Genomic DNA, 22,544 nt, shown 5'->3' with positions numbered 1-22,544 from the left:
CATGGCCGCCGGCGCACTCGTCATTGCTGGGTCGGATCCTGGACCTGGTCCCTGCCCTGCCCTGCCTTGATGGGCATGTGTCTAATGAAGGGCCCTAATTAATGTGCGTAGCCTTTTTTTTTTGGGCTCATTGGGGCAGTCGAAAAAGTGAAACTGCCTAACGTGTTGAAATGCAATGAGTCCAAGGGATTTGGATAAATTGCAGCCAACTCCGCTTGGACCCGGGACAAATTAATAAACGTCGATGCTCAATTAAACTGTCTGCCGTAATGCACGCTATAAATTGCAACTGAATGCGGCCAGAACGAATAAAGACATCGCATTGCCAATTGCTGCAGGTCTAAGGCAGGTCAATTATCAATAAAATTATTAACTATGCGCCGAGGTCAGAGAGACGAAGAAAAATGTGCAGGAAAAATAATGGCTTAAGTCATTGAAAATAGGTAGATGTACCCAAAGGCTATAAAGACAAAACCAAACTTAACTAAAATGGTTACGAATAGTGTAACGAACCGTACTCCATTATAATTATACTACCAACTTATGTAAAGAATAAAAATAGCTTCTTTAACTATTTGTATTCTACAAATTCTCAACACAGAAATGCTTAGCACTGTTACTTTAACATTAGACAATTATATCTCTAGATAATGTTTTAAAATAAAATGTATTTTTTACATTATGATAGTTTACGTTTACTCTCCGAAATGCAATAAATTTTATCAAATTAATCTGTTCGTTATTTTAAAAAAAAAATGTTAAAACTCCCTTAACAGCTAGCATAACAGTCGATATTCAAATTCGATATATAATCAAGTTTAACAGAAGCTGAACATTGCGTTAGCGACTCGCATTTGCGTTAACATAACTGGTTCTTGTCTTTGCTATGAGTTTTGCGACCTTTGCTTATTGCCTATGAAAAGTGAGATATATAAATAAAATAACTGAAAAAACAAATACCAGTTAGGTTCGCATGCTTTTTAAATTTTCTTTTTATTTTCAAAACATTTATGTATATAAATAAAATTCAATTAGATAACAGCTGTCAATACAATAATTTGTTTTGTTATGCTTGCCGTTGTTAACAGCTACAATTAAAAGATAAGCGATATCAAAACGGTACACGCTTTTGTTTAGAAATGACCAAGTACAACAAAAATTACAATGTTACAGAAATGTGAAGAAAGGCACAAGTTTTTAGTTTCGAGAATTAACATCGAATGTTAGAAGTGGACAACTACAAACAGAGAACTAAGTGGTCGTTTGTGCTGAACGACAGAAGGCACTTTGACTTAACACGTTTTGGTGTAGATTTGTGTGATGGAAGGCTGGCCAGTTCGAGGCTGCAGCTCATCCACTAGACATTCTTCTTCATGGTCATCTCGTGTGCGGTGCGCAAGCGCCGTCGCAGCTCGTTGGGAAACCGTTCGTAGCATTTCTTGCACACCGGCTTCTCATCGTACTCGTAGAATTTTGATTTCTGCGTCATTTTCGTATCGCACACGGAGCAGGCAAAATGATGCACGCACCACGCCTTGTTTAAAGCGGTAAAAACTAGAGGGAAAACAATTAAGATGTAATTTATGGATGTACGAATGGGGGATACTGCTGCAGAAGTTAACATACCATCTCCGCCAATGACCTGGTTGCACACAAAGCACAGATTGCCAAAGAGCTGATGATAATGCGTTTCGCAGTATGCCAGGCCGCGCTTCTCGTAGTGACGATGACCCAGGAAGGGCTTCTCGCACTTGGCGCACACGAAATGCTCGACGTGCCAGTGCTTGCCCAACGCTGTAACCACACGCTCCTCAATTGGTCGACGACAGGCGCCGCAAATGGGAATGCCCATCTTATCATGACAGCGTAGACAATACAGTTCGTTCTGTTCAAATGAAAATATGTATATACTATTTAAAATTATCAAATTGCAAGCATTGCTATATATCCACCATATCGTTTGCGGCCAGGCCCGGGCGACTCTTGACCTCGCGCGCTGTGGCATCCAATTCTATGCCGCAGGCCGAGCAATTGAAGTGATAGCCATGATAGACTTCGCCCCGGAAGCGCAACGGTTCCTCGTCAATCAATCCGCTGTTGATTTGTGGATTAGTATGCAGTTCCAAAAATATTTTAAAACACGTCCACTTACTGACACTTTTGGCACACATAACGACCTGTTATCTCGGCCTTCACCTTGGCATTGCATTCATGGCATAGCGCACGATTCTGGTTGCGTATGAAGCCACTGTCGGCCAACTCTTTGGCGCACAGCTGACAGCGGAAGCATTGCGGATGCCAGCTGGCGGACATGGCCTTGATAACACGCCCGATAACGAATTCGCCGCACTTGTTGCAGCAGGGCGCAAATAGCACATGGAAGTCCCGTTCACAGTACTTGCGTCCCTCGAACTCGTAAAAAATGCCATCCTGAAACGGACGGAAGCACTGAGCGCAGCTGTGAAAAGGCAAGTAGACAAACGAATTAGAGATTGACTTTTAATTATATTACAGTTAACTAATTGCATTTGTAACTTCTCCCATGATAAAAGATAAAATATAGTAAAAGCTTTACTAACGCCCAGTTGTTAAGGGCGGGCATCTCTTTTCTTTCTTACCTATAGACACAAATCTACATATTTTTTAACACGCTTTCAGTTTCGTCATATATATTCCTTATGATGACAGTTTACTATACCGGGAGTATACATTGTGAACTTACACAAAGCACTGCGTATGCCAAAGCTCGCCGTTGGAATTGACAATCTTTTCGGTGGGCTCGAAACCGTCGGCGCATCTCGTGCAATGCATTGCACCCAGCGACATGTTGATGGCCTGGACTCTGCAAGGTCACAAAAGAACAGTTGAAGATTAGCATAATTATAATATAGGGGGCACACTCGATTAGCAAGCAGTTACACTTCAGCTTTGGAGTACATCATGATGATGGGGCTTAAGCGCACAACTGTAGGGCAGCGTATGAGAAAGGCAACTGGAAACGGAGACGTTTGGGGGACAAACACTTTGCGTGGCTGGCTTATCACGTAAGCGAACAAGCATTGTTGACGTTGCTGAATCATATTTCTGACGAATGTACAGAAAGCTCTGCATTCCTTGTGAACTGAGTTTGGCAATGTAGTCGGCAGTAGCTTTGGCTTTTGCAGTTCGAGTGTAGACAGTTGAAGTGCAGTCGTTAAACGTTGCGGATGTGCGGAGGATCAGTAAATGGAATCGAGTATTGATGGATTTGCATGATTTGAATTGCGCGCCACAGCAACAGACTCAAGACGCGCACACACAAACACACGCACACATATTGCAATAGGTAAACAGCACACAGATACTGAAATGTGCGGCGGCGGCGTCTATAAATAAATTTGAATGTTGCCATGACGTCATCGATGGAGTAAACATCTGGTGCTTTAATACCACGAAAAATGCAACTTGTGCGGACAAAAAACACCCTGCAGATGCTTCACAGATACGAATAACATAATGATACGCATAATTGCATTTTAAAGTGCGTTTTACGTTGAGTTTCTTAATCAATTTGATTTTGCAGCACCTTGATCAAATAAATGAATGAAGCCAGCGAATATTTGGGTCACATTTTGCACTGGACCACACTTGGGCGTTATGATGATGTAATGTCGTTAATATTCAATTCAATGAAATTAAATGTTCTGCTGGTTCGCTTACTGAACGGGCGGCATTTCTGGTAATTGGCTTTCACTTGTTGCAGCTCGCCTCAATCAATGTCTACGTACGCGTTCAACGTTTTTAGCTCACTGAAAACGGCAAACAAAATATCAGAAAAGTGTCTCTTCAGTGTTGATCAGTGTTGATAATTCAGCCATTTTCATGCTGAATCCGGTTACTTGACTATAGTTTCATGTGATTTTCTCTCAATTTAGCTTGTGATGTTAGCTAAACTGGCCAACACTGGTATTTGTGTTTGAAGCCAACAACAACAACACAGGTCTTGCCAAATTGGGCGTAAATCTCAATCTGGAATCCTTTACATTGTACATTTGAATCGTGCACATTTTCAATTAATGTATTAACTTTACAATTCTTTTTACCTATTAATGGCACACAATGTTTAAAGCAATATTAGCTTTTTAATTAATATTCTCACTCAAGTATAATTAGTTGCTAGAGTAGTATCGAAATGTTCGGAATGAATATGTTCAATTGAGCGACTGGCTGAACGAACGAAGAAATCCAACTAGTTGAACTAGTTCGTTTCTGTTACCTTTGTGTCATCAATGGCCCCTAAAACACGACGTGTGTTTCTTTTAAACTTGGTTTATCTATTAATGTTTTTAAGCAATACTGTCAATAAATTTTAATGCAGAATCATACAAATTAATCTGTTACTGTACTGTATATCTATGATTAACGGTTGAAGTTGCACCTACAATACAAAATTTTCATGGAGACATGACTTTTTATGTTTTGTTATATATACGGACTTTTGTTTTACAATGTAGTGAAAGTATTTTATCATATTAATACCTCTATATTATATGTTTATTCATTAATTCATTTTGAATTAGATGGCCTGTCGAAATATACTTGTATCTATGTCGTATCAATATTCTACTTATTTTGGCACTGTTAGCATGGTATTTGTAAATTATTTAATTTATTTGGCAATTTAATGCAAAACTAGATAGGTTCAGCAAAAAACCTAACCTATTGGGACCTTCTTTATGTATGGGACATACACTAAACAACCACACATTAAATAAATAAATAAAAATAAGTTGCCGGGTTTCTTTCAAATTATTAACCGGGTTAACAGCAAGAGCCGGTGTTAATAACAGTTGATAAAATGTAATGTATAGCCTCTGTTAAGTATGACATATGAACTAGTGTGACCAAAAAACTTTAATTGGCAGCCGGAGAAAAAACGAAAACAACCGGAAAATAAGGAAAGAAAACAGCCGGCAATGGATCTCGAATTAGATATTATAGATTCTTTGCATGCACTTGGGTACAAAAAAGTGGAGCAGGAAACTCTGTGCCAAGCCCTAGACAGCGGCATTGGCAGCGGAGACTTGCGCGAACTGATTTATTGGCTAGCCAATCAATTGCATGTGCTGCGGAAGACCGACGAGCATGTAGCCTCTAGCAGCAAGGATCACAACGAATTTGCATTCGAGCTATCGCTGCTATTAACTGAGCTGGGTTGCCCGTACCGGCAGTTTGTAGCGGTGCCCATGTCGGAACGTTTCCAAACGCGCACCTCACTGCTGCATCTACTAGATTACCTCACCTCGGAGCTCATGGCCACAAAGATGTCGCTGAAGCTGCAGCCCGCCGAGCCGCCCAGTAAAAAATCCAAAACTGAGTCGCACCTACAGGAGACAGTGACACAGCTGACGGCAGACCTGCAGCTCGGCGAGCTGCCAAAAAACATCAATGCAAAGCAATTGTTCGAGCGTCTAACGCCTAAACTGGAACAGCGACTGAAGCAGACAAGCCCGGCGGTGATCAGTGAGCCGTTGATGCGTACAAATAAACCCTTGACTGATGCTCAGTGGCGTGTCTTGGAGAGCATGCACAGAGATCTGGATGCGGAGTACAATCTGCGGCGACAAATGATGCTAACGCGCTTGGAAGCGACAGTTCAAAGTTTTCAATGGTCCGAGAGCATGAGGAAGCGACAGGGCGAGATTGGAGATCGTTTTCAGCGTAAACTCAAGGAGATTGAGAAGCTCCAGTTTGGCGGAGATGATACCAACATTGTGGCGCTGCTGGCGGCGCGCGCGGATTTGGCGATTATTGAGAAGACGAGCTCAGCGAATGTGCGCAAGAATACGGCTTCGAAGATAGAAAAACATGTGATTGGCAATGTGCCGGATCGCGGTGGACGCGCCAATGAGCACGCGCCACCGCCGCCAGAGATGCCTTCCTGGCAACAGCAACGTGCCGGCGGACCTGGTGGTGGTGGCGGAGGCCGCGGTGGTGGTGGCAACTTCCGTGGCGGACGCGGTGGCGGACAAGGAGGTGGTCGCGGTGGCGGACAAGGTGGTGGACGCGGTGGTGGTGGAGCTCCAAACTGGCAACAACAGCAAAACCAGCAGCCGTACCAACATCAACAACAGCAGCAACGAGAGCAATGGACTAACAACAGCGGACGTGTCCAGGGCTCTGGCTGGAATCCTCAGGCTGGGGCACGCGGCGGAGGTGGCGGCGGCAGCGGCGGCGGCTACCACGGCGGCGGTGGCGGCTACCACGGCGGCGGACGCGGCGGCGGCTACAATCAACGTCACCAGGGCGACTATCAACGCGGTGATTTCCGTTAAGCTAAATAGACGACCGCATTGCAGTGTCAATTTCGGCGTGCGGTCATTAATAACTACCAAAATTGATATTTATTTATATTAGAACATTTCATAGTTTTTGTTTTCCCTACTTGTCCAACATAAATGAATCCAAATGTTGATTGTTAATGGGAAGCAATTAAAAATAAAAACTATGTCATCTAGAACAAAAATCTCGCATGTCGTTTAATCTCTGAGGTTAGCTTTTTCACTTTCAATTTTATTAATGTCGATCTAATTTTGCATTTTATTCGGTTTGCCCTCCCAAATTGTAAGCCCATCAGGCAGAGACGTCCCTAACTGGGCTCAAAAGGGGTACAAGTTGTGCAAATATCTCTAAAATAGAACGTAAATGTTATCTTTTTTGGGGTTTAATATTAATCAACACTATTTCCAGCAAGGTTTTGTGCATACCTATGTCAACCGAAAGGTGTTTTGACACCTTAGCTAATAAGAGGGGAAAAAGTTTTTAAGATTATTCTCTTTAAAATTTTTGTTTGTCGAGGATTTTTCTGCTACAAAATTAATTTAACCATCAATTTATTAATTATCAAAAGGTAAATTTAGAAAAAATAATTCAACTTGGAAAATAATTTCAAGTTAAAAACTGAAAAGGTGTCTTTTGACATATTTGGTAGTTTGGCTTTGGCTTTGGCAGCAAGTGGTAGAGCCTACGTCCATGGGTAGGTAGGTAGCCAAGCATCAAACACGCGACACTTGATTGCCATTGAGCAGCGGCACAATCTACTCATCATCCATTCTGGTGATATGGCCTGTGTGGCAATTAACGTGTTCAATCAGCATGAAATCCGTGTCGAAGTCAACCAAACGACAAACGATATAGACGGGCCCACAGAGCGTCCAGTTCAGTTTGGTCAAAATATTCACAGAGAACGGAAGCTTCTACCCCCAGTCACATTACAAATCCTCAAAAACAGTTTAAAGCAATTAACCGAAATGTTCCGCTACAAGCCCATTCTGGCGTTTATGCTATTAAATGGCATTTTTGTGCCTGGCAGCGCACAAAATTTGCTGGATCGCCTCAGGCCCGCCAATCTGACGGGCATCGATGACATCAAAGTGGTGTCTGGCACAAAGGTGAAGCGCTACGAGCGCATGACCGTGCCGCTGGGCGGCATTGGTCCGGTGATTGGTGGCATTGGCGCTGCCGCGCTGCTCAGTCCGCTATTGCATCCACAGCCGGCATACCTGGGCTACGCCTATGTAGGTCTTCGCTCTTTTCATTGCGACGGCCATTGACAAGTGCTTCTCTACAGGTACCACAGTGGCAGGCGGGCGCCAAGCTCATGGGCGAGGGCGAGTCGGCGTCTGCCGCCGGCATGATCAGCTTCCAGCAGCTGCCCTACAACAGCGACATCCGGGTGACCATCAATGTGACCGGACTGCCGCCTGGCAAGCATGCGCTGCACATACATACGTACGGCGACGTGAGCGAGGGTTGCAAGTCAACTGGCGGCCAGTTTCCCAATAATTTCGTAAGTACCATTGAATAATAACTGTCTCTGAGATTCACATTTCCCCTCCGGCAGCTGGGCAACCTAGATGTCAAGGCAGACGGCAGCATATCGGCCGTATTCATGAGCATTTACCTGCAGCTGTTCGGCTTTAATGGCATCGTCGGCCGCTCCGTGGTCATACACAGTAAGCCAATCGATTTGAACACGGCGCTCAATGCGGAGGTCTTCTCATCCGCGCTGACGGTGCCCAATGCGTTGGCATATCAGAACGAGGAGATGTCAGTGGGTGCGCCCATCGCATGTGGGGTCATCAGTCTGATGAGCACATCCAACACAGCCTCGAGCGGATCCCCTCCGCCCACCAGCCCGCCAACACCACAAGGCGAAGCCTAAATTTTTGAACAGCTATTAAAATAATTCATCAGCAATTTTCATATTAATTCACAAATAAATTAAATATAATTTTTATAGTTAGTTAACTGACAACAATTTCAGCTTATTTTGTGCGAAAGAGCGGAAAAGTACGAAAAATACCAGCTAGTGTATTATAAAGAGTGTCGAACAGTCGGATACGATTGCGACAGGCGTTCTTAGTCTCTGGCCAATTAAACACAAATAAAATGCAGCTCAGCTTTTATTATTAGCACGTGCTGAGCATGCCCAACTATTTGTGGTCATCCAGTTTGGATTTCCAAACTTTCTTCGGGCGTTGCACTAGGCCTTTGGGCACAGTTGAAGGTTGAGTCTTGACATGATTGCCACGAACAGGTGCGGTCGTGAAAGTAAAAGCCGTTGCTGCCAGCTTATCGGTGCGCTTCTTGGGACTTTGCTATGGTGCTGCCTGGACTTGGGTCAGGCTCAGTTGCAGCCGCAACTGGAGCAGTCGAGTACCAAAATTGACTGGATCACATTTCCCTGGTCGCGCAACAACAGAACGAACAAGCCAACCCATCTGGGCGCGGGCTTGCAGCTAAAGGACGACTACGATCCGGCGGATGTCTCCGGTTTCAGCGGCTTCGAGCGTCACCCTTGCCGCCGCGTCTGTCAGCAGGGTCAGTCGCAGAGCTGCTATTATCAGCTGGTGGTGCACAACTATCGCCGCCTGGGCGCCGAGTGTCAACGTTGTCAGTATGATGAGCGTGCCTGTGCCGCGGAGAATTGCATCTATGGCGATGGCGTCTCCTCGCCTGTTATGGCCGTGAACCGCATGGTGCCCGGCCCGGCTATAGAGCTGTGCGAGAACGATACCGTGGTTGTGGACGTGCTGAACTACCTGAATGAGCCCAGTACGATGCACTGGCACGGCATACACATGTCGCGCTCACCCGAAATGGATGGCGTTGCCCATGTCACCCAGTATCCGGTGGAGCCGGGCGAGGTGTATCGCTATGAGTTTCAGGCGGATCGCAGCGGTACCCTCTGGTACCACAGCCACTTGGGCTGGCAGCGCGGCTTCGGCGTGGCGGGCAATCTCATTGTGCGACAGCCACATCAGGCGAATCCCCATGCGCGTCTCTACGACTACGACCTGGTGGAGCACGCCATCATGGTGCAGGATATATTCTACGACTACAACATCCAGCAGGCGCGCAATATTCTCATCAATGGCAAGGGACGCAATCATCTGAGCCAGCTGCCGGATCAGGATGCCAGACACCGCTACGAACGTCTGCGTGTCACGCCCGGCTATCGCTATCGCATGCGCATTGTGCTCAATGGAATCTTCAATTGTCCCGTGGAGTTCTCCATTGAGCAGCACAAGCTGCTGATCATCAGCACCGATGGCAACGACATTGTCCCCGTGCTGGCCGATGGCTTCTTTCTGACCTCAGCGGAACGCTTTGATTTTGTGCTGGAGGCAAATCAGTTTGCCAAAAACTATTGGATACGCGTCCGGGGCTACGAGCAGTGCGAGGAGCGTAAACTATATCAGGGCGCGGTGCTCAGCTATCGCGGAGCGGCTCGCAGCGAGTTGCCCCTGGGTGACATAATGGAAGATCAACGGGGCAGGGAGTTGGACGAACCTGCCACGTTTATCAATGATTTTCGTTTCAAGCCCTTGAATGCATCGATATCAGCGCTACGCAAGTCGAATAAGGACAAAGATGTGGGCACTGTGTCCCTGCGCTCCGTAGAGCCGGTTCCTTGGCCAAGCTATACCAAGTTTCTAACACATTATTCCAGTTTGAGCATGCGGCAGGCACAGAATGGTGAACAGCTCTTCCAGATCGACGAGATCAGCTACATTTCGCCGGGCATCTCAATGCTGCAGGGTCGACATCTGTACCAGGATGATGGCTACTTTTGTAATCGCAGCTCTCTGGCCGCACAGGGACGCAATTGTGCACGGGAAGTATGCGAATGTGTGCATGTCATACGCCTGCCCGCCTATCGTCCCATCGAAATGGTTGTGGCCAACCACATGGATGCCACTCATCCTATACATCTGCATGGCTTCACCTTCCGCCTGGTCGGCCAGGGCGTGCTGGGCAGCTTAAGCGACCTGAGAAATGTAAGTCAGCCAGATCTACCTTTAGAAGACTTAGCTTTAATATTGTTCTCTCCACAGATACGCGAGCTGGATCGCCGTGGACGTCTGTCTCGTCTGTCCGATGACTATGCAGCCGTGGCTAAGGACACCGTACAGGTGCCTGGACTGGGTTACGTCATTTTGCGCTTCATCTCAGACAATCCGGGTTTCTGGAGCTATCACTGTCACATCGAATCACATGCAGTCCAGGGCATGGCGGCTGTACTCAAGATCGGCGAGAACTATCAAATAAAAAGCATTCCGGCTCGAGTGCGCTGTTAAATTACATACATAGATCTTAGGAAAAACAAGTAAGAGGTTCCAGTCCCGGAGCTGCCGAATTGGGAATACGCTGAACTCTCTAAATCCAAAATCAAATGCATGGCTCGCTATGTACTCGTTTGCTTTAGTTGTAATTAAAATAATTTAAAAAAAGTTTTCTCGTAGCTGACCGCATTACTTGCTGCCGCCTCTACTGAACAGCAAGACCAATAACTGGCCCCTAGTGAGAAAAAAACGAATTAAAATAGCAGCACAGAACACAATTCAATCGCAATTGCAATGCTATTGATATAATTCAAAGGCGACGAGAATGAATGTGTGTGTGTACATGTATTCAAACAACAACATCTTATTGTGCTATAGAATATTTGTGTATTCTCAAAAGTCAATTGCATTTAAATTGAGGCTTATATTGGTGGGCATACATTTGCACAAATACATTATACCCTTTTACCCATTTTCAATGGGTTCAGGAATATAATTATACCGTAATATGAATGTGTTTGTAAATGATTTGTTTAATGATCCACTTAAATTTTAGCAAATGCCATTGGATCGGGAGAGGGTCCAGAGGTAGTCGCTTATCGGCAGATTAGGCTTAAGTCTACAGCAAAGGTCTTTAAAAGGCGTGTTCTATATATTTAGAGAACACAGTCCAACCGCAACATGGCCAGAAACCTCATCGTTATTTTGTCGTCTCTATGCATTTGGATAGGTGCTCGAAGTGCTCCAGCTGGGCTAGACTCAAGTGTCTTTGAGGGCGCAGATTTCTTCCAACTCTTTAACGATCCGGACGGACATTTAAAATTGAACCCCAGACTGAAAACGGTAAGCTGTGAAGTGGAGAGGCCAAAAGCCATATATGAGGCTAACAAAGCTATTTAGGATGATCGCATTAGAGCGCACGGATATCCGGGAGAGCTGCATTATGTGCCCACCGAAGACGGCTACATAATTGGATTATTTCGCATTCCCCATTCGCACAAGCTGCAGAATCAGGCAAAGTATCGTCCCATTGTGCTGATGCAGCATGGCATATCGGGCTGCTCCGACAATTGGATCGCCATGGGTCCCGATAATGCTCTGGCCTTTCAGCTGGCCGATGCGGGCTACGACGTCTGGCTGGGCAATGCACGGGGCAATACGTACTCAAGGAACCACTCGTCGATATCCACGCAGCATCCATATTTCTGGCGCTTCAGCTGGCATGAGATTGGCTACTTTGATATTGCGGCTATGATCGACTATGCACTGAAAACAAACGGACAGGAACAACAAGCCATTCACTATGTGGGCCACTCGCAAGGAACAACCGTTTTCCTAGCACTTATGTCCACGCGTCCCGAGTACAATCGGAAAATCAAGACAGCCCATCTGCTGGCTCCGGTTGCCTTCATGAACAACATGGACAGCCTGATGGCGCGAGCGGTTGGACCCTATCTGGGACATCACAATACTTACGCCCTGCTGTTTGAGTCACAGGAGCTCTTACCCTACAATGATTTCATACTGTCTTTTATCTATAACACATGCGGGCCGGACTCAAGGTTTCGAGACTTCTGCAGCGTCTTTCATAACAGCAGCACCGACGGACGCTCCAATTCGGTTCGCCCCAGTACGGAGACCAATTGGAATACCATATTTAATATATTTTCTCCGTAGAGTGCGGTTGCGATCAATGCTTTAACAACTCCCGCCGGAGTATCCACCAATCAGTTCTTGCACTACCTACAGGAGCAACAGTCCGGACACTTTAGGCGCTACGACTTTGGTACCAAGAGGAATTGGATGGAATACAATGCGGAAGTGCCGCCGGATTACCCAACCAATCTAATTACGTGTAGCACACATTTGTGGTACTCGGATAACGATGATATGGCCGATGTTGGGGATGTCTTGCGTTTGGCTGAAACATTGCCCAACAAGGAAATGCATCATATGGAGGATCCCATGTGGAATCACGGCGATTTTGCCACTAACTGGGAGGTGCGCAAATATATTAATGAGCCAATTATTAAAATCATAAACCAATTCGAAGGGCTCATTTAATTTGTATTGCTATCTAAACATTTACTGAGATAACTAAAGCACATAATGCTGGATACTTTATAATTGCCTTTTAAGTAATAGAATCAAGTGCATGTTTTTCAAAAGCAAATATCAAGGGGGCTGTGCCATTATAAATTTTTATTATTTTATTGACTAGCCGTGGATCTATAAAAATTTATTTATGTACAAACAATTCATTGAGGCCTGAAAGCGAGCTAAGTGATAAGTGAAGCATTTTAAATCTGATAAGCTCGCGTGATGTACGTCAACAACACGCTTTCCTAATTTTTTCTACCGGTAAAGACGAATCTGAAGTAGCTCTTATCACTTTCGGTTTGAAAGTGATAAAGAAAACATTATACCCAGTCTATTTATTGAAGGGGAGGATTAAATGTATCCTGAGCTTGGCGAAGAAATCAATGCAACAATTCAATTTCATAACCATCTGATAGTAATAAAGACATTGGGTTAAGATTTTAAATACTCGAATGTAGTTTAAAAGAATATGAAAAATAATATTGCGAATAAGATTATGGTATTCGACTAAGACAATATTAAATTCTTACATTAAAACTGAGTCTAGAACGCGAAAAGGTTGTATTTACTTAATTTTCTTAATTTTTTAACAAAGATTATATATTATTGATGACTTAATATTTTATTTTGATACCCAGAACAACTCTACCGTATGTTAAGGTTCTCTAATACAGACAGAAACATTAAAAAATTATAATATCAATATACCCTATTCTTATCCATATAATACATTTGTTGTTGACTGTTAGATATGTAAACTAGCCTTGCGTAAATCAAAATGAAAAGATTTGTCGAGATTTATTGAACATACCAGACTGTTAGTTATTCCAAAGGATCAACTGCACATCTTTTAGATACTTTAGCCCAGACACAAACCACAAGAACTCGCAAGCTTTTGCTGTTGCCGTTTAACGGCCGTTAAATATTAACTTATTTATTTTAAAAGCATGACGTGTATTGATCAAAACATGCCAAACAAAATAGAAAATTGATTGCAATATATAAGCAATTTATATATATACATGCACATGTGCACATTCAATATATATCCAATACACTAAATGCTCAATCAACTCCTTTTAGCGGAGTTGAACATTTACCAACACTCAGCTCACACTTTGCAGCACTACCTCACTAGCGTGGCTACATATATAAATGCGCATTTATATACATATGTTCGCCAGAGTAGACACGGATCTACTTGGAGCAACAACAACGCAGTGCTATCTTTCACGTGTATTTTTTTAACCAAATTATTGACTGTGATTTGGTAGCTGCATATTTCAGTTTTGTGAGCAATTACAATTTATAGATACGGTAAGTGCTGCCATAAACAGGTGAGAACAAAAACCCGAAATGATAAAAACCGTATATGAACATTGTAAAATAGAGCATTAAGTATATACAAATATAGATATATGATCAAAGTATTAAGTGGATAACAAACACAAATGTGCAAAAGTTGGCTTGTATGCCATGTATGTGTGTGTGTGTGTGTATGTGTGTAACTATTGATAAGAGAAATTTTCCGGCTTGCCGAGTTCAATGCACTCGCACTGCAACGGGAAGTATGTACCCATATTCCATTGCCGGTTAACTTGGTGTAGAGAAAAACCTGTTGCAAGGAAAAACTAGCCGAACAACCTCTCTACGCCAATTGGAGTTAACTTGAACAGGAAAAGATACGAGTCTTGTGGTTTTGCTGCCAAGATGACTTGGTAACAATGCCAGGCACAACGTGGTTTTCTATACATATCAAAGCCCAAATTTCAATTTCATAATAAACTACAATGAGACAGCAGACAAGAAGGGCCGATAAGGCGAGATGGGTTCAGCGACTGCCTGACCCCGGGCATTCTGCCAGATGGTGTGAGCCAAACAAACAACTCATTGAACGAATTATTTAATTGCGAGCAGGCAGCGGAACAGCACGGAATACGCAACGGCACATTGACTCATTCGTCTCGTAACTAATCCACAGCAATGTCAGCGAATAAGACTTACGAGCGTCCGGCCGACTTTATAGATCCTGGCCAGCCCTCGAAATGCACCTGGCATCTGGGCACCAAGGAGCAGACGCCCCATACGCAGCGTGACATGCCGCGCCACGGGAAGATCTCACCGGATATCTTGACAGTGATCGGCAGCACGCCCATGGTCAGGCTCAATAGTATACCCGCCAAGGAGGGCATCCAGTGTGAGATGTGTGAGTATGAAGGGATTTGTATTTTGCCAGACAAGCGAAAATGATTAATTGTCAATTCTTTCAATGTTTAGTATACTTTTTCCAATTGTGTTAATCTATTCCGATGCGCGTATTTTCATATAGCTTTTTTTTTTGTAATTTTTGCACGAGCACATGTTTCATAATTGCGACTGATTAACTTTCACTATCTCATGTTTATAAATTGTGTGTTTCCTCTAATTATATTTCGTTAATCTCATTTAACAGTCATTTGCCAAAGTATACTTATTTTTGTTGTGTTCAATTAGATGCCAAATGCGAGTTCTTGAATCCGGGTGGTTCGGTCAAGGATCGTATTGGCTATCGCATGGTTCAGGATGCAGAGGAAAAAGGACTACTGAAACCGGGTTACACCATCATTGAGCCGACATCCGGCAATACGGGCATTGGTCTGGCCATGGCAAGTGCCGTAAAGGGCTACAAGTGCATCATTGTCATGCCCGAGAAGATGTCCAATGAGAAGGTTTCTGCACTGCGTACACTGGGCGCCACGATAATACGCACGCCCACTGAGGCGGCGTACGATTCGCCGGAGGGACTCATCTATGTGGCACAGCAGCTGCAGCGCCAGACGCCCAACTCTATTGTGCTGGATCAGTATCGCAATGCCGGCAATCCGCTGGCCCACTATGATGGCACGGCCGCCGAAATACTCTGGCAGATGGATAATAAGGTGGATATGATTATTTGCGCAGCTGGTACTGCGGGCACCATTAGCGGTATTGGACGCAAAATCAAGGAGCAAGCTCCCAATTGTCGAGTTGTGGGCGTCGATCCGTTTGGATCGGTACTGGCGAGTCCACCAGAGCTAAACAAGACTGATGTACAGTTTTATGAGGTGGAGGGCATTGGCTATGACTTTCCACCCACTGTCTTTGACGAAAAAGTAGTCGATGTATGGACGAAGGTCTACGATGCCGACTGCTTCCCCATGAGTCGTCGCCTCAATGCCGAGGAGGGTCTGCTCTGCGGCGGCTCCAGCGGTGCCGCAATGCATGCAGCTCTGGAGCATGCACGCACCCTTAAGCCCGGCCAGCGTTGTGTGGTTATACTACCCGATGGAATTCGCAACTATATGACCAAGTTTGTATCCGACAATTGGATGGAAGCCCGTGGCTTCAAGCAGCCAGTCAATGAACATGGACACTGGTGGTGGAATGTGCCCATATCGCAGCTACAGCTGCCTAAGCCAATTGCTCTGCTTAAGTCGGACACCAGTTTTGGGGATGCCATTGCGCTTATGAAGAAACACCATGTGGACCAGCTGGCCATGGTCGACCAGAAGGATGGGTATGTTACATTACAAACAATCAGCTTCTCATCGTCCTAATCTCACATGATCTCTTTGCAGCAGCGTGCTGGGCGTTGTGACTCAGGAGACACTCATGAATCAGATTGTCAGCATGAATCGCCAGTTGAATGAGCCGGTGATTAAGGCCCTTAACAAGCGAATCATTCGCTTGCTTGAGACTGAAATACTTGGCAAGCTAGCACGTGTGCTAGAGGTCGATCCCAGTGTTCTAATCATTAAAAAGGCTGCCGATGCGAAGGATACGATCCTGGCACTGGCCACTAAGCTGGATGTCACCTCGTTCATTGCCTCGGGCAATGACGCCAAGCAAAATGGCAACGGAATTGGTGATCATTAGTGCCCCCGGCGAAATCGAAACGTCTTTCGCTTGCAATAATATATAACTTAATATACTTAAACCCCAACAATTGTGTGCATTTAATATTTGATATTTTGTCTATTAAAAATAAGTTCTACTCGATGCCTATGTGTTCTCTATTTAGCAACATTTTGTTACTTAATCATGAGATTTAGACCATCCTGAATATTTAACTTATTTTTTTACAGATCTATATTATATTGATTTTTTACCTTTCCATGAGCATTATATTTTTTAAGCTTCTCTAGTTCTTGTATGATATACGCCTGCAAGAGTATTTAGAGTTCCACACTTTAAATAAAGTAAGAAATCTCTAGTTGGGAGTGCAACTAGAAAATACCCTAAACATATACTACCCGGACACTAGGAGGACCTACGTTCCAAATTTTAAGTTTCTAGGTTCAGAGATCGAGATGGACATGGCTAGATCGACTCGACTTTCGATGGTGACCAGGAATATGTTGAATTTACTGCCTGTTACAAACACTTACACAAAATCGGTTTACCTTTTTTTAACACTCTCAATGGGTTCAGGGTATAATAACGCTTCTCTTTAACAAAACAGACATTCTACAGAAAACAATTGTTATAATATTAAAAGTCTTAGAAAATGCGTTTTGGTGCTGAGAACTGAAATGGCAAGAACATGTTCCGTCCCCATAAATAGACGCCACACAATGGCTTAGACTTCAGTTCGTAGCGACTGTTGGAGAAGTCATTACAATGATTGGAGTATTGGTTCTATTAGGTGCTCTGGCAAAAATTGCCAACGCAGTGGACTACTGTGCTCTGCCCACATGCTTGGACAAGCACATTGCCTGCAACAACAAGGGAGTAAGTTGTTAGCCTTGTCAAAGGATATCCAAAGTAAGCGATTACATTTTATTCCGCTGCAGAACTTTAGTGAAGGGTGCCCAAAGGATGTCCGAGAAGTTAAGCTTGAGCCCCATCAGAAGTTGATACTCACCTTGTTCAATGAGCTGCGCAACACCGTCGCCGGCGGCAAGATTGAAGGCCTTCCCAAAGCCTCACGCATGGCGAAGATGGCATGGTGCGAGGAACTCACCCACCTGGCCCTACTCAACGTGAAGACTTGCCAATCGCTTCCCGATAAATGCCGCAGCACCGAACGCTTCGCATACGCCGGCCAGAATAATGCCATATTCAGTTACAGCGGCGCCGAGTCTGAGTACACCGATGGCGAAATTATCAAGGAGCAGATTGAGAACTGGTTCAACGAGCGCAACAATGGCTCTCCCGAAATTCTTGCCAGTTTCCCCGAGGAGCTGCCCAACAAGAATGTGGCCAAGTTCACCATTGCCGTGGCCGAGAAGAACACCCATTTGGGCTGCGCTGCCGTTCGCTTTTCTCGCGATTACTACAATCACTTTGTGCTCACCTGTAATTTCGCCACAAGAAACATCATCGGTCAGCCCGTGTACACTCCCGGAGAGAAGGCCACCGCGGGCTGCAAGAACCGTTATGGCGCTGCCTTCGACTATCCCAATCTGTGCTACGCCAAGGAAATTTATGACAACGAGAAAATCGTTGATAATATTAGGGTGTTTTAAATACAGGTTGGGTGACCTGAATAACTAATTGCACTGATATTATCAAGCCATATTTACCCATAATAAAGTCTAATCGCAAGCAAATTAACAACTTATATTCAACTTTTTCAGAATTCTCTTCATGCTCTACATATACTCAAAATTTCCAAATATTTTTCTTTTCGATATTCATTAAGTAACATTAGCTAATTAGTTCCTTTTCAAATTAAGACAATATTCAAAGACTTTAAGTGAAATAGGGCGCATTGTTCCTGCAGTCCCAAGGTAAAATGAATAGACATTAAAAAATAATAGGTTTCCAATAGATCTTAAATGATTATATACATAGCTAGATTAACGCCACAGCTTCTGTTTGCTTTGGGAATTCAGAATTAATAAGTTTTGAATAGATCGTAAATAATTATAAACAGGCTTAAATTTATGCAACCGATTCTGTTTGCTTCAATGCTTTCATGTGCTCCTCGACCTTTTTATGAGACTTGGTCGTCAAATGCTGCAAATAATGCTTCTGTAGCTTGAAACTCTGCTCGCAAATGTCACAGCTGCAAAATGGATTGATAAGTAAATTTTAATATGCTCAAATATTGATCAAATTTTTTGCTGAAACTACCTAAAATCACGGCTCATAGTATGCACCATTTGGTGGGACCTGCAATCGCCTTTGGTCACAAAAGTCTTTTCGCAATAGTCGCATTGAAAAGGACGCAAACTGCCAGCCATATGTACTCTGTGGACACATTCGTTTATATATGAGAGTCTGTATCTCGAGATTTTTTTTTTTACTCACCTCTCGTGTGTGCTACGATTGCTGCAGTGCCGAAATGATTTGCCGCATGCATAACGACATGGATATGGGCGAACATTGTCGTGTGTGCGCTGGTGATTGTTCAGTTCGGCTGTCGTAGAAAATGCTGCACTGCATAACTTGCACTTATGGGGTCGGGTTCCGGAGTGACGAACAATATGGTTTCGAAGATTAAATCCAGTGGTAAAATTTTTTCCACACATGTGGCAAATATGTTGGTCAGCCTGTCCATGAACTCTTCTCTTGTGCTTCTTTAGGAAATGCCTACTATGAAACTTTTGTCCACACTCTTCGCACTTGTATCCGAAATAAACTCCTATGCTCTTTAGATGTTCAACGAGAGGGGCGGAGTATTTAAAATCGTGTCCGCAATGCTTGCACACAAATCTAAAATCATATGTTTACTAAATGTAAAAATGTGTATACAAAAAAAAATATATAAACAAACCTAGTATGAAGTTGCATGTCATGAGACTGATGCATATGCATCTTTAGTAAATCCTGACTAGTAAATGTCAATCCACACTGATGACACTGGTATTTGTGGTTTCTTGGCTCCCTTTTGATTTTCTTTTTAGACATTGGAGATGGCGGCGATGGTGTTGATACTAAGGGTTGAACGTCTACTGCTTCATAATATTTTTCATCATCGGAATTGTCGATTTCTTCTAATCGTTCTTCTTCTATGAGTAATTCCGAATTGGTGGGACTGTGTGGCATAGTGGACTCTGAATATGACATTGTTTCTTGTTCGATCTCCTCGTCCTTAACTTGTACTTTGATTAGGGCTTGTGTCTGTGACTCAATGCAAACTCTGCGAAACTTAAAAGCAATCTCTAGACTGTGTTGGCAGTCTCCGCAAATAAGGTCCGAAAATTCTTCATCTTGTTTCAGCTGGAAGCAATCATGAACAATTTAACCTATCATAAAACGCATTTCAGCACAGCTCTACTTACAATCAGATCTGTAAGCTCTTTGATTTCGCACAGAAGCTCATGGTTTTCTGGTTTAAATAAATTCTTTGCGGTGCGAGAGTCTATTGTTTGCGCGCATGTCCTGCATACAACTGGCCTTGGATTCTTTGGATGTTTTATCTTCTGTAAAGAACCGACCTTTAGATATGCGATCAAATATAGGCACAAGTGTGTAACATACATATGCGAATTGTGACGCTCTAGTCAATGAAACCACGTTAGCATCATCTTCAACATCATCATTGTTGTCGTCGATGTCGTCGATGTCGGCGTCGTCATTGTCATCACCGTTATGAATTTCGTAAGCGATGTCCAAGTATTCAGCATCAGTATACTCGTTGTAATCATCCAATTCAGTGTTGGTCGTAGTAGTATCGTCCAATTGAACCGAGTCCGAAGATGGGCTAAAGAGTTTTAGGTTAAATGAGTTTCAGTTGGAATCAGTAAAACAAATACATACTTTCTCTTCCTTGTCAAATCCTGTAGGAAAGCCATATCATCGGCAAACTCCCATTGAATCTCCGGGGTTTCTAGCGGATCGGTTTCGCCTTCATAGTCCTCACCAATGCGTGTATATGCCGTCTTGCAGTGGTAGCGGTAGCTCTGGCGCAACGAGCGCCAAGCGACCTTACATTCCTGTGCTGTTTATAGAGAAGTTAATCCAAATTTATACTATCCAACTAGCTTAAATTGAAAACTTACGGTCTCGGCGCAGTTCGGCAGCCACCGATTGCCAAGCCGCCTTAATACTTATAAGATCGTTGTGTTCACTGTGTTTCAGATCCCAGAGTAGACGCCTGACCCTCACAGCGGCTATAAGCCGTGACTTATCCTCATTTTTAAAGCGAAGACACTTCTTGCGATGAATACCACGGCTTCTGATCATGTTGACAATTTTTTGGCGAAGAATTATGCAAATTAAAAATTCCCGCTTTACAGCCGACAAGCATGTAAATGCGGTATGCTTGTGTTTGATGGTCAATATTTGAAACAATTATTATTTTCTTCAGATTGCAATATTTTATGTGGTTACAATCGAGACAACCAATTAATTTATTTTTATTAATTTTTTATATTTTTCGCTGTAAGAACAGCGTACGCTCCTTTGAGAGTAAATTGACTGGATAAAAGAACATTCACACAAAATTAAAACAGCTGTTCAGTGTCATTCACACAGAAGCAATTGTTGCAATGCAGTCCATTGTGAATATAATTATTTTTTTTTAATATATTATTTTTAAATATCAAATAATAATATGAAAACAAAATTTTCGAACAGGCAAGAGATATAAGGCATCTAGTCACTATTAGTTTTACTCTTATGCAGTTTGGTGCGTTGATGTAATAACAAATGTGAAGGTCGTAAAAACCATTGGTCGCACGGTTCACAGCTGAAAAACAAATAAGTTAAGAATATACCCTGTTAAATATAATTAAGTACGTACTGATAGTTTCGATGATTCACATGCACGCGCTCGTGCATTTTTCGAACTGAAGTGGATGTAAAGGTTTTATCACAATATTGGCAAGCAAATGGCCTTTCGTTCGTATGAGTCCTGCAACAATGAAAAATGAATTAGCTTGTAGATTTCAAAATATGTTTAATAAAACCTTTCATGAACTGCTTTGCTGCTCGTGCCCCGAAATGTTTTGTTACAAAAACGACACGAATATGGTCTTGCGTTCGTGTGCAAGATCTTATGGCGCTGCATCTCGTTTTTGGTATAGTATCTGCTCTTACAAATGTCACATTCGAATTCCTTTGTGCCTGTGTGACGCAACATATGTAATTTTAAATATGTGGAGCATCTAAATTCTCCGCCACACTGTTCGCAAATCCATGTTTTTGTTCTTGTGCGCCTGTCTTTGGTTTTCTCGGGTTTGTTTATTTTCTTGCACTTAAAGAGAGGCGTACTTTTTAGGGGAGTCTCTGATTCTTTTATTTTTGCCTGTTGTAGTTCATCATGGCTATTGTAACTTTCTTTTATAACACTTATTTTGTCGAAAGCTAACACTGTTTCCACATCTGTTGTGCTATTAATGATCTTTACTTTTTCCGCCAATAGTTTCTTATGAGTATCAAGGCAGCTCGCACGAAACTTTACAATTTGATCCAATATGGATTTGCAGCTAATGCAAATGTGCTCCGGCAGGCTGTTATCATCTTCAATCTGAAAATGTTTAAATAAAGAAAAGCTAAAAAAAGAAGAAATATTACTTACCAACATGTCGGTTATGTCTTCGATTAAAGTTACTAAATGGTAGCTGAATTCCTCAAAAAGCCTTGTGTCGAGCTCCTTATTTATTGTTGTGCCACAAGTACGGCAAAGTGTGCGCAAGTCATTCATCGTGTGTTTAATTAAAAACAAAATGCATATCTACTTTTTAAAAGACGATTGTTTTTCATTTCCGCGCAAATAACAAATGCGTACGTAGTCCACAGCTGACAGTCGTATTTTACAGCTGTTTCCAAAATTCGTAGGTGCACACAGGTCATTCACAATATTTAAATAGGCAACGAAACAAGATACCAGCATAGAAGTGCATTAGCCTTGCTATTATTTCTTAAATA

The 22,544-nt window shown here is 43.2% G+C and overlaps 9 protein-coding genes across 13 annotated transcripts; 6 read left to right on the top strand and 3 right to left on the bottom strand.

The window, feature by feature from the left end:
- Positions 1–1,020: 1,020 nt before the first annotated feature.
- Positions 1,021–4,274, bottom strand: LOC115764720 (LIM and senescent cell antigen-like-containing domain protein 1). Of its 4 annotated transcripts, XM_030707922.1 has the most exons (7): positions 4,083–4,274; positions 3,700–3,788; positions 2,723–2,842; positions 2,153–2,458; positions 1,953–2,094; positions 1,627–1,885; positions 1,021–1,554 (listed from the first exon to the last, which is right to left on the bottom strand). In XM_030707922.1, the coding sequence occupies exons 2-7, from the start codon at positions 3,711–3,713 to the stop codon at positions 1,358–1,360; spliced, it is 1,038 nt and encodes a 345-aa protein (XP_030563782.1). In that variant the 5' UTR covers positions 3,714–3,788; positions 4,083–4,274; the 3' UTR covers positions 1,021–1,357. The 4 variants fall into 4 exon arrangements, with proteins under 4 accessions (XP_030563782.1, XP_030563783.1, XP_030563781.1 ...); XM_030707923.1 differs by lacking the exon at positions 3,700–3,788; XM_030707921.1 differs by lacking the exon at positions 4,083–4,274 and having other exon boundaries at positions 3,700–4,019.
- A 626-nt stretch (positions 4,275–4,900) lies between these two features.
- LOC115764638 (protein FAM98B) lies at positions 4,901–6,397 on the top strand. Its single transcript, XM_030707807.1, has one exon. It carries the CDS (start codon positions 4,956–4,958, stop codon positions 6,312–6,314), a length of 1,359 nt encoding a protein of 452 aa, XP_030563667.1. The 5' UTR covers positions 4,901–4,955; the 3' UTR covers positions 6,315–6,397.
- Positions 6,398–6,854: 457 nt separating this feature from the next.
- LOC115764788 (copper chaperone for superoxide dismutase) lies at positions 6,855–8,275 on the top strand. Its single transcript, XM_030708029.1, has 3 exons — positions 6,855–7,556; positions 7,610–7,828; positions 7,883–8,275. Exons 1-3 carry the CDS (start codon positions 7,101–7,103, stop codon positions 8,201–8,203), a joined length of 996 nt encoding a protein of 331 aa, XP_030563889.1. The 5' UTR covers positions 6,855–7,100; the 3' UTR covers positions 8,204–8,275.
- A 161-nt stretch (positions 8,276–8,436) lies between these two features.
- LOC115764692 (laccase) lies at positions 8,437–10,643 on the top strand. Its single transcript, XM_030707886.1, has 2 exons — positions 8,437–10,322; positions 10,380–10,643. Exons 1-2 carry the CDS (start codon positions 8,562–8,564, stop codon positions 10,620–10,622), a joined length of 2,004 nt encoding a protein of 667 aa, XP_030563746.1. The 5' UTR covers positions 8,437–8,561; the 3' UTR covers positions 10,623–10,643.
- A 645-nt stretch (positions 10,644–11,288) lies between these two features.
- Positions 11,289–12,671, top strand: LOC115764828 (lipase 3-like). The gene is made up of 3 exons (XM_030708077.1): positions 11,289–11,450; positions 11,508–12,227; positions 12,285–12,671. Exons 1-3 carry the CDS (start codon positions 11,289–11,291, stop codon positions 12,669–12,671), a joined length of 1,269 nt encoding a protein of 422 aa, XP_030563937.1.
- Positions 12,672–13,907: 1,236 nt separating this feature from the next.
- On the top strand, positions 13,908–16,716 carry LOC115764693 (cystathionine beta-synthase). Of its 2 annotated transcripts, none has more exons than XM_030707888.1 (4): positions 13,908–14,024; positions 14,689–14,913; positions 15,201–16,242; positions 16,307–16,716. In XM_030707888.1, the coding sequence occupies exons 2-4, from the start codon at positions 14,691–14,693 to the stop codon at positions 16,599–16,601; spliced, it is 1,560 nt and encodes a 519-aa protein (XP_030563748.1). In that variant the 5' UTR covers positions 13,908–14,024; positions 14,689–14,690; the 3' UTR covers positions 16,602–16,716. The 2 variants fall into 2 exon arrangements, with proteins under 2 accessions (XP_030563748.1, XP_030563747.1); XM_030707887.1 differs by having other exon boundaries at positions 16,304–16,716.
- Positions 16,717–17,310: 594 nt separating this feature from the next.
- Positions 17,311–18,281, top strand: LOC115764715 (allergen Tab y 5.0101-like). The gene is made up of 2 exons (XM_030707914.1): positions 17,311–17,456; positions 17,519–18,281. Exons 1-2 carry the CDS (start codon positions 17,346–17,348, stop codon positions 18,191–18,193), a joined length of 786 nt encoding a protein of 261 aa, XP_030563774.1. The 5' UTR covers positions 17,311–17,345; the 3' UTR covers positions 18,194–18,281.
- Positions 18,282–18,378: 97 nt separating this feature from the next.
- Positions 18,379–21,050, bottom strand: LOC115764714 (zinc finger protein 235-like). The gene is made up of 8 exons (XM_030707913.1): positions 20,675–21,050; positions 20,433–20,613; positions 20,154–20,376; positions 19,955–20,095; positions 19,447–19,892; positions 18,981–19,385; positions 18,804–18,920; positions 18,379–18,735 (listed from the first exon to the last, which is right to left on the bottom strand). The coding sequence occupies exons 1-8, from the start codon at positions 20,856–20,858 to the stop codon at positions 18,612–18,614; spliced, it is 1,821 nt and encodes a 606-aa protein (XP_030563773.1). The 5' UTR covers positions 20,859–21,050; the 3' UTR covers positions 18,379–18,611.
- A 194-nt stretch (positions 21,051–21,244) lies between these two features.
- Positions 21,245–22,500, bottom strand: LOC115764677 (zinc finger protein 675-like). The gene is made up of 4 exons (XM_030707865.1): positions 22,195–22,500; positions 21,584–22,143; positions 21,418–21,528; positions 21,245–21,363 (listed from the first exon to the last, which is right to left on the bottom strand). The coding sequence occupies exons 1-4, from the start codon at positions 22,318–22,320 to the stop codon at positions 21,270–21,272; spliced, it is 891 nt and encodes a 296-aa protein (XP_030563725.1). The 5' UTR covers positions 22,321–22,500; the 3' UTR covers positions 21,245–21,269.
- Between the last annotated feature and the right edge of the window lie 44 nt (positions 22,501–22,544).

This window comes from Drosophila novamexicana, unplaced genomic scaffold (genome assembly GCF_003285875.2).
Source record: "Drosophila novamexicana strain 15010-1031.04,08,12 unplaced genomic scaffold, DnovRS2.1 tig00000870-arrow-arrow-pilon, whole genome shotgun sequence".
NCBI lineage: Eukaryota > Metazoa > Arthropoda > Insecta > Diptera > Drosophilidae > Drosophila > Drosophila novamexicana.
The sequence above is the reverse complement of the archived record's forward strand: the minus strand, read 5'-3'. Positions and strand labels throughout refer to the sequence as shown.